The sequence below is a fragment of the Equus caballus genome, chromosome 21 (assembly GCF_041296265.1).
Source record: "Equus caballus isolate H_3958 breed thoroughbred chromosome 21, TB-T2T, whole genome shotgun sequence".
Lineage (NCBI taxonomy): Eukaryota > Metazoa > Chordata > Mammalia > Perissodactyla > Equidae > Equus > Equus caballus.
The window spans coordinates 14,731,555-14,742,418 of record NC_091704.1 but is presented as its reverse complement, the minus strand read 5'-3'; the positions used below and the strand labels follow the sequence as shown (position 1 = coordinate 14,742,418).

The following is a 10,864-nucleotide window of genomic DNA, read 5'->3' as shown; positions in this document are numbered from 1 at the left end:
TGTGGTCCTCAGACCAGCAGCATGGGCATTACCAGCCACATCTTGGAAATGCACAATTTCGGCCTCTAACCCAGGCCCACAAAGGTAAGGGCTAGAAATTTTTTGCCTCTGTCCCCAATAAAAGCAGGAGTTTATTTCCTTTCTCCTTGAATCTGGGCTGGCCTGGGCCTGCTTGACCAATGGTGCGTGTGGAGGTCACGCAAGCAGTGGGCAGCGAGGAGATCTCACGCCTGACGCTGACATTTGCTCGCGGGGCTCGGCCCCTCAGCACGCAGTTGCCGTGAGGTGCGGAGGCCCAAGCCACGTGGAAAGGCCTCCCTCGTGTAGAGCTCTGATCAACAGCGGCGCTGACTTCCCAGCCAACAGCTGGTATCGACTGCAGCCACGGCACGGAGCCGTTTGGACATCCGGCCCAGTGGAGCCTCCAGATGACCACGGCCGCGGATGCCATCACGCATACAGAGCCGTCCAGCCGAGCCAGCCGACATGCGAATCAGAAGAGAGAATGGAGTGGTTGCTGCTCGAGGCCACGGAGTCTAGGGACTGTCTGTGCTGCAGCAGCAGGCCATCCTGCCCAACTCCATCAGAATTCACATTTGGGGCAGACGCCCAGGCCTTCATGTGCAGGTCCCGGCTGGCGAGGTGCTGCTTTCAGAGCCCTGAGTCAGGCTCTCCAAGTCACTCAGGACCCTCACCCTCAGTGTCTTCATTTGTAAAATGAGCAGAAAAATCCATACTCGCCAGGGCTGTGTGTTTATCGAGAACCTGCTGCATACCAAGCACTGTTCTGCATGCTGGGGGTGCAGCCGTGAGCACAGCCGACGGCGACCTTGCCGTCAAGGGGCTCGCGTCCAGCGGAGAGACGGGCGAATATTGAATACATAAGCAAGAACGTATCAGATAGTGACAGTAAGGTGAGGGCTTCCAGGAGGAGGCGACCTTTGAGCAAGACCCGAATGAAGAGGGGACTGGGCTGTGTTGTTGAAAGGGCCCCGGGGACAGAGGTGATGTGCCCAGCAGTGGGCACAGGCAAGGGAATTCTTGTTCCTCCAACATCTGCTCCATGATGACAGTCAGTGTCCTTAGGGAAACCAGCCAGGTGGCAAAATTTGGTCCAACATTCAATCTAGAAGCAGGTATTGAAGATTCCTTCACCACAACCAAGAACTCAAACCCCAGCAGGCCTCGGGTGCCATGGGAGGGCAGAGTCCAGCAGCCGGGCCCAGCTTCCTGGGTCATGTGACAGCAGGGGAAAGGGGGCCAGCGTGGCAGGCAGGGAGCCTCATGTCGGGGTGTGTTCTGAGCCTGAGGAGGCTGGAGCATCCCCAGTAGTTTCTCATCCAACACGGAATGTGTCAGCTGTCAGATCACAGCAGCCTGGCTTATGGAATGTCCTCAGCCAGTGGTGGAGCAGGGAGCCATGCACAGGAAGACACAGGCTGGTCCTTCTCCAGGGTCCCTCCACCACACCCAGAGCCAGGCAGGGGGCATTCATGCGTCAGACCAGCGATGGTCACTCTGTGAGTCTCCAGCTTCAGGCACAGCCATCCGCCCCCACGAGCCTCAGTCTCCACATCTGTCAAATGGGCCTGAGAACAGCTCCACGTTGCAAGTGTCCATCAGACACAGGCAGAGAAGCTCCCGTCAAAGTGATGTGCTAGTCAGGGTCCCATCCACACACTGACTTCTGAGTGTGTGTGGGCCTCTGTGTGCGCAACATCTGCACCTGCATTGAAGACGCCAGGACCCACCCTCACAGCTGCCACTGCAGGAAGCAGAACTGGAATCTTCGTCCTTTCAACTTGGTACGTGTCTCTAATGTGCCCCCTCACTGAGCTGCTGTAACTTTTACCACTAAAACATACTTTTAAAATCAATAAGGACTTGGCACAGAGGAAGGCACACGGCTGGCACACAAAACGTGAGCAGCTCATACTTTGTGTCACCATGGAGACACACCTCCCGGGAACAGGCCTGGGGTCTGCAGGAATGAGCACGCAGGCTGCCTGTTGGCTGGAGTTTCACCTTTTCTTGCTCGGCCATTGGGAAGGAACAAGTTCTGGATTCAGCCAGAAGCGAGTTCAAATCCCAGCTCTGCTATTCACTAGCTGTGTGACCCTGAGCAAGTCACTTGCCCTCTCTGAGCCTCATGTCCTCCTCAGTGAAATAGAGAGGTGGATGCATCCTCCCACGTAATTCACTCCTCAACAACAAACTGTACTTCAGCACCTGCTCTGTACCAGGCACGGTGCTAGGACCCAGGACCCGGGATGAACAAGACAAGATGAGGTCTCTGCATAGCGGTGCTGATGTGCAATGGGGAAGCCAACAGGAAATGAGACCAAGTCCGCCAATGCTGGCAGTGATAAAGGAGATTAACAGAGTGGGATGCGCTAGAACGTGGCCAAGGGGGCTGTTCTGGGTCGGGCAATTAGGGAGGGCCTCCCTGAGGAGGTGACCTGTGAACAGAAACCTGAATGGGCTGTGAAGAAGACCGCCCCCTGAAGCCGCCCCAGATCTGTAAAGACCCAGGACAGGGTAGGGCACACATGTTGGTTCCTACACATGTTCGTTCTTGCTTCTGTCCTCAAGTGTGCTGAAACAATCAGGGCTGGCAAGGCACCGTGCTGTGTGTACGTACAGTCAGGGCCGTGGGCCAGTGGGAGCCGGCCGTGCTGGACACCCAGGGTCGTTGACGAAATCTGACCAAACACTCAGCCCAGAAGCAGGTGTTGAGGTTTCACTCCATGTAATCAAGAGCCAGAAACCAACAGGCCCCTGAGGCCGTGCTGAGGGCAGGACCAGCTGGCAGAGCTGCCGCATTCCCGGCCCAGGCAGCAGATCAAAGGAACTGGTTTAGGAGGCGGACCGGCCGGGCGAAAGCGGGGCAAGTTCAGAGGACACGCAGCGGCCAGGAGCAACCACTAGGGGCACTGCACTCGGCGAGGTGCTCCCTCCTCCCCTCGGCCGCTCTCTTCTTTCCTTCTCCTTCTTCTTCTTCTCCTTCTTCTTGTTCTTCTCTCTCCCTGCTCCCCCTCTCTGGTTACAGGTTGATGATTGCTCACAGAAACTAGCCTCACCACCACCAACCGCCCCAAGCCACAGAAGGGAGACTTGGAGGGGACCCCTAGGAAGCACAGTGTCACAAAAACAGAGCACTCGACCCCTCTCCTCCCCAAGTGGTAGATTAAAGGGCAGTGAGCTCTGTGCTACCTCCCCCCTGACAGGTTGAGATGATTAGTTTCCATGTCGACTAGGCTAGGCTATAGTAGCCGGTTGCTTACTTAAACAATGATCTGGGTGTTGCTGTGGAGGTGTTTTGTACATACAGTTAATGATGAGGATTTTTAGGCTGCTTAATTTTAAAACGGTTTACGATGAGGATTTTTAGGCTGGTTACTTTTAAAACTACAGATAAGAAGCAGGCTCCGAGGAGTGGAATTTGCTTGCCCTTTGATCAGAGACAGTTGCATTTGTGAAGGAAATCTCCATGCCTCTCTCTCTGCGCCAGGAGGAAGAGGGGGGTGGCCTTATCTCTGGAAACTCTTAATGGGGAAGGCAAGAACTTAAGTTGTTTACTGTCTGGCAACCTCATGTAACTGACCCCCCCACCCCAAAATCCTCCTTTGTCTTTAGTTGAAGATAATATTTGAGCGGTGACTTCTGCCATTTACTCAATCTGGTTTGATTCTTATCTAAAAGTTGTGGGACTGCCCAATGGCCGGACCCTACCAGCACTGGTACCATTTTAACTTTTTTTCTTTGTCTCGTAAAGAGATGACTCACATATCTATGCCTTAAATTTAGCCCTAACCCTCAACTCGGGGCAGCAGCAGGAGCTCTGACTGCCCATGGGTCCTGTCCTCACGCACCAGCTCTGCCTGCCCATGCGTCCTGTCCCCATGCTATTCTATACTATTCTCTAAATAAAAGAGCACTACTGCCAGATCTTGAGAGTCCAAGAAATCTTTCTTTCGACTCCTCGGCTCACCGACCCCACATCAGTTAACATCTACGAGCAGTTGACTTTTTTCTTTCTTTCTTTTTTTTTTGTGGGACCATCAGCCCTGAGCTAACATCTGCTACCAATCCTCCTCTTTTTGCTGAGGAAGACTGGCCCTGAGCTAACATCTGTGCCCATCTTCCTCTACTTTATATGTGGGACGCCTACCACAGCATGGTGTGACAAGCGGTGCCATGTCTGCACCTGGGATCCGAACCAGTGAACCCCAGGCTGCTGAAGCGGAATGTGCGCACTTAACCACTGCGCCACCGGGCCAGCCCCTACAAACAGTTGACTTTAAGTAAAGGAGGAAATTACATTCCTTTACTTCAATGTAAATGAGCCTCATGCAATCAGTTGAAAGGCCTTAAGAGCAAAAATTGAGGTTTCCCAAAGAAATTCTGCCTTGAGATGGCAGCATCAACTCCAGCCTGAGTTTCCTGCCTGGCCTGCTGTCCTATAGATTCCAGACTTGCCAGTCCCCACAACCGCTTGAGCCAATTCCTTAAAATAAATCTCTTAATATATAAATATCATATATATAAAAATCTCAATATAATATACCTTATATACAACCTTAAGATAAATAAACACCTTAAGATAAATATATAAATCTTAAGATAAATATATGTATATGATACATGTATGATATATGATATATATCATATATCTCATACACCATATGTCATAATATATATCATATATAAATCTATATGTATAATATGATATATGCATGGTGTGTGATAATATATCATATATATTACATGCATCATATGATAGGTTATATATCATATACATATATGCTATGTATCATATATGTAATGTGACATGTATCATATATCAGATATGTGTATGTGATAATACATCCTACGTAATGTGCATATATCATATATAATAAATCTGTCAATATACGTACATCATATGTAAATCTCAAATAAACATATATGTATAGACAGGATATACAGAGGTAGATAGATGATAAATAGATGTACAGAGATGAGTGATACATAGATAGCTATGATAGATACATACATAGAGAAGGATGATAATAGACAGATAGATAGATGGAGACAGATAGATGGATGATACAGATGGATGATTAGATAGATAGACAGACAGATAGGTAGGTACATAGGTTGAGAGAGATACAGATGGATGATCCTCTGGAGAACCCTGACCGACACAGAGGGGAGGTATAACCCCTCTCTCGTTGACCTGGGCTGTCCTCAGTGCCTCCAGGGACTTGGGAGTCTAGGTCACAGTGGAGCTGCCACTTCCTTCAAGGTCCCCAAGAACACACCCTCTTGGACACAGCTGCCATGTTAAGGGGAAGCCCAAGCAACCCCATGGAGAGGCCCCGTGTTGAGGGGAACTGAGGACCCAGCCGAGAGCCAGCCCCAAACAGCCGCCGTGAGAGTGAGCTGCCCTGGACGTGGCTCTCCCAGCCTCGGCAAGCTGCCTCTGGCCGGGAGGAGTGGCGAAAGCTGCCCAGCTGAGCCCTGCCCAACTGGAAATTTATGAGCGACCAACAGTGTGTCATTCGGAGCTTCGGAACTTCCTGGCAGTTCAACATACAATAAGAGCTAACCAGAACAGATGTACTTCTCGACATGTTTGGAGTCCTCAACAAAGTGGATCTGTGTGCAAAAGTGTTTGTATATACATTGAAAAATGTTCATAGAGGCCATTTTTAAAAACTGAAAAAAAAATCACACCAAACTGCTTGACTAGAGGTGGGGAGCAGAAGCAGAAGTGGGAGAATTCCCCTTCTAAATTTCCACGCTTGCAAGTTGTTGTTTTCTTACATCAAGCCCGTGTAATATTTGGAAAGACAGAGGAGGGAAATGAATAAAGTGCACGTAACAACACTCCCTGGCTCACGGCGGTCAGCACCAAGCACATGTCTGCCACTGTTTCCCTTAGTTTCGTGACAGAGTGAGGACACTGGACCAGCTGTGACCCTGGGTCTCTCTGGCACACACGTCAGGGACCTGGCTGGCTGTGAGTGACCCCATTCCTTCCCTCTGCCCTGAGCAAGGAGGAGTCTCCAGGAGGAGAGCAAGCACTGGGCTTGGGGTCAGATGGCCCCTGGTCAAAGCCCAGCTTTGCCACTCTCCAGCTCTGTGATCTGGAGCAAGTGTCTTGCCTTCTCTGGGCCCCATGTTCCTTCTCAGTACAAAGAGCATAATAACAGGTCTGTGGGGATTGGAAGAGCGAGCCTACATGTGTGTCTTAGTTCAGGTGCCCTGGAAGTAGACTCTGATGCAAGGATTCAAGTGCAAATACTCCATTTGGAGGTGATTCTGGCATAAGAATTCACTGCCACTTGTTTCTTGGGAGGTGATCCCAGAGATGGCAGAAGGGCCGTGGGGGAGTGAGGCAGGGAAGGGAAGGTAGTGGGTAAAAGGTACTGTTGCAAGGCAGTCCCCACGGTGGGCACGTGGGGCCCAGTCCCTCTGCGGACCTCTGGGAGACAGCAGAGGACGTGCACCCACCAGTCGTGGGTCAGGCCACTTCCGAGGGCTGTTTCTCCAGAGTCCAGCCTGCACTGCAGGAGGAGGAGTCTGGACAGAGACTCTGCCGCACAGAACAGCGCGATGTGGACCGGCAGTCACTCAGTGAGTGGGATTCTCCCTCCTCCCCTCCCAACACACCCATCCACACACACACGTACACTCACAGACACACACTCACAAGTGCGTGCACACATGGCACACCCGGGCACACACGCATACATGCACACAGTCATGCACATGCACATGGTCACACTCAGACATGCGCACATACACAAGACACAATCACACACAGGTGCCTGCACACACATCACATATGGGCACACATGCATGCATGCACAGTCATACACGTGCACACGGTCACATTCACACTCACACGCATGCACACATACTCACAGACACACACAGAGGTGCGTGCACACACAGCACACATGGGCACACATGCATACATGCACACAGTCATGTGCATGCACACGGTCACATGCATGTGCACATGCTCACAGACACACAGCACACATGGGCACACGCACATACATGCACACAGTCATACACGTGCATATGGTCACACTCAGACATATGCACATACAGACACACACACGAGTGTGCGTGCACACACATCACACGTGGGCACAAACATACATGCACACAGTCATGCACCTACGTGCACACGGTCACAGTCAGGCATGTGCACATACAGACACAAGCACACACAGTGCCTGCACACATGTCACACATGGGCACACACGCATACATGCACATAGTCATATGCATGCACAGGGTCACACAGGCATGTGCACATACTCAGACACACACGGGCATGTGCACACGTCACACACGGGCACACGCATCCATGCACACAGTCATACGTGTGCACAGGGTCACGTTCACACTCACACGCATGCGCACATACTCACGGAACAGACACCATCACGTACCCACACGCAGTCACCCGCACACGGGCGCCTTGAACCGATGGGGACGGGCCCCTTAGAGCCTGTTGTCCCGAAACCATGCAGCAGAGGGAGCCCCCGACCCCCAGGAGACCGGGGAGCCCCGCAGCCGGCGCCCGGGCCACCCTCACCCCTTCTTTGTCCCGGTCCCCCGCGGACGGTCAACGGGCATCACAAGCACGACGATCCTGTAAAACCCCGCATAGCAGGGGCGACTCGAGGTGCAGGAGGGGCCGGCACGTGCCCAAGGCCGCTGCTAGGAAAGGGCCGAGCCGGGGTTTGAACCCACATGCGTCGCCTCCCATGGCCATGTTATCTTCGCTGGCGGATGACGGAGTTGCACCGAGTGGGGCCGAGGGAGGCGGGCGCAACGTGGAGACGTTCGGCCTGGCGGGGCATGTGGGAGAAGCAGCATCAGCAAGAGGCCGCTGGCTCGCTGGGGCCCGGGTCTGCAGGTTTCCCACGCAGCCCCGGAGCAGCCTCGGGAAGCGGACGCCAGCGACGGCCCCAGCACATGCCGCCTGGGGGCGCCCCAGGATCTGCCGCCCAGCCTCGCCTCGTCTCCACGCCCCTGACTCCACCCCATCCCTGCCAACACCCCGTCACAGGCCACCAGGCTAGAGACCCGACCAGGACCAGGAGCCCGAGGGAGGAGCTGAGGCTCCAACGTGAGGATATCGTTGCAGGACTGGGGTGAGTCATCGCACTCCGGGGGACTCAGTTTCCACCTCTGTTAAACGAGATAACAATACCCATCTTATAGCAACGGTAGCGTGAGAATCAAGTGGGAGCATGCGGGAAAGGCCCACAGGAAGCGCTCCATCAACTTTAAATGTCTTTGTTGTTATGCTGACTTTGGCGAACCCCCCACCCCGGGCTCCGTCCTTAAACCCCTCCTCTGTCTACACGCACGCGCACACGCATGCACACGCACACAGTGGGCTAGCTCACCCGGTCTTGGGGCTTCTTAAACACCATCTAAAGGCTGAGGCTTCCTAAACGTATATCCCCCGTCCAGACTCTCCTGAGCCTGGGACCCGTCTGTCCGACTTCCTCTCCAGCTCCGCCCGACATGCCGATCTCATCCCCGGAAACGGCCGACCCCCTTCAGCGCCCCCGCTCCCCCGCTCCCCCGATGGCCGCTCCGCCTGTCCAAGGCTGAGACCCAAAGCCGCGGTCCTCCCCTTCTCCTGGGCCCCACACTCCATCCTTCAGCAAGCCCGCCAGCACGACCTTCATAACACATCCCTCAGCAGAATCCAGTTGCCCTTGCCCCCCTACAGCCCCAACTTGGTCTAAGCGGCCGTCACCTCTCACCTGGACTGAGCTCACCCCCCCTGGTCTTCCTAGTCCCATCCTCGCCTCACAGCCTCTATTCAACACACAGCAGCCGAAAGAGACCACAAAGACTGTATGACAAATCCCGTCCCTCTGCCCCGAACCCACGCCCCATGGCTCCCCATTTCTGTCATAATAAACTTCAAATCCTTTCCGCGGCCTCCAAGGCCCTCTGTGAACTTTCTTATTTATTGTTTGTTTGTCATCTCCTCCCTCCAGAATATCAATTATGCAAGGGCTCAAATACTGCCTGGCTCACAGCAGATGCTCAATAAATATTTGATGAATTGATATAATCATTGTAGGCATTGTATGGCCCCACCTTCCACAGCACCATATCAGGGGCTAATCCACTCTCTAGTTCCCCCAGCCAAAGACTTGGGAATCACCCTTATGTCTCCCTTCCCTCAGCGCCCCCCCTCCTATCCCACCTCCCTCTTCCCCAAGCTACCAGTGCCCAGTGCCCCCCCCCCCCATTCCAAACCACCTCCCTGCCAGCCCTGATCTGACAAAGACCTGTCCTGCCCCCTGGGGGCACACACACTCTATAGCTCCCTATTGCCCTCAGCATAAAGCCTGAACTCTGATGTGACCCACAGTTCCTGCACAGTTGGCTCCTGCCCATCCTTCCTCCATTCTGCCCCCACTCCCCAGATCCAGCCACCCTGGCCCCTTGTGAGTTCCTCAAGCATCCTATGCTGGCCCTCACCAGAGGACGTTTGCAGATGCTGTTTCTATTCCCTGAAATTTTCTTCTCTCCCTTATCACCACTCAGCTTCTACTCCTTCTTCAGCGAGATGCTCTCCCTGAGCCACCCCCCACCCCTGTTATGCTCGCCCAGTACCAAGGGCCTCTCCTTGGGAGCACCTGTCACGGGTTGTAAATAAATTTACGTGTGGAATTATTTGTTCAACATCCGTGCCCCTCCTCTCAAGGGCAGAAGTTGGGCCCAGCTGTGCTCCTGGCCCAGTGCCAGCAGACACAATCCATATGTGGGCAATTGACAAAATTAAGGAATGCACAAACTCTCCCCAAAACTGTGAGTTTATGATGGAGGACAAATGGCTTCCCAGCCCCCCAGCCCACAGCTTCCCCCAGTTGCCTCCCAACTGTCCAGGGCCCCTCATTTCCTGGCTGGGCTCCGGGTGTCAGGGTCTGGCCAGGCTAGCGGGTGGACGGTGGGGGATGTCTGTATCTCCTGCTTTTATTCTGCAAAACTCAGAGCACTCAGCAAAAAGGCCTTTGAGCGAGGGAAGAAGGAAGGGGCTTGCGAGGGAGGGTCTGGGTTCACAAAACAGCAAAAGCAAACAGCCGGGGCCCTGGATGCCGGCTGATGCCTGCAGAGTTAGTCCATGCGAGCCGGGGGCCTCAGGAAGGTGATGTCCGGGTTCAAAGCTCTGACCTCGGCTCCAGCCCCCAAGTCCTCCATATAGAAGCCAGCCGGGGTCCGCGAGGCTCCGGCTTGAATCCGGGAGGCCTTGGGCGGCGGGTCTTCGGCCCATGGAAGGCTCGGTGGGCGGGGCCTGGAGACCCGAATCTGCGGGATCCCGGGGAAGGGGCCCGGGCCTGAGGGGGCGTGGCCGAGCTCGGTCCCTACAGCTGGAGGGCAGGAACGGACGCTCAAGGGGCGGGACCTGGACCTCAAGGGGCGTGACCGGACGCTCGGGGGCGGAGCCTCGGCCTGGGGGCGTGGCCGGCAGCGTCAGGCGGCTCCTTGGACCCCGGTCCTCCGCGGCGGCCCGGGCCTTCGCGGGGCGGGGCCTACACCCCAGGAGCTGGGGTGCGGCCTCCCGGGGCGCGGCCCGGGCCCGGGATCCGCGGGCGCCGCGCTCAGGCCCGCCGAGGCAGCGGCTCCACGTTCAGCCAGATGCCGCTCTCCGAGCGCAGGATGAGCTCCGGCTTCCGCCGCACCTTGTGCGTGCGGTCCACGCTCAGGCGGAAGCGCAGCAGCGTCAGCGCCAAGACCACGCGCATCTCGGCCATGGCGAAGCTCTGTCCGATGCAGTTCCTGAGGGAGGGTACGCGGGCTCAGCCCAGCCGCTGTGCGAGCGAGCAGGGCC

At 54.8% G+C, this 10,864-nt stretch overlaps 1 protein-coding gene across 8 annotated transcripts in view; it reads right to left on the bottom strand.

Annotated features, from left to right (window-relative positions):
* Positions 1-9,830: 9,830 nt before the first annotated feature.
* CYP4F22 (cytochrome P450 family 4 subfamily F member 22) overlaps positions 9,831-10,864 on the bottom strand; it is a 52,384-nt gene continuing 51,350 nt past the window's right edge. For 7 of the 8 annotated variants that reach the window (XM_070246515.1, XM_070246513.1, XM_070246511.1 and 4 more), the window contains one exon: positions 9,991-10,812. In XM_070246515.1, coding sequence (XP_070102616.1) covers positions 10,635-10,812 — 178 coding nt within the window. In that variant the 3' untranslated portion in view covers positions 9,991-10,634. Of the gene's footprint in view, positions 10,813-10,864 lie in introns of all 8 variants that reach the window. The other variant, XM_001914734.5, reaches the window with a different exon arrangement.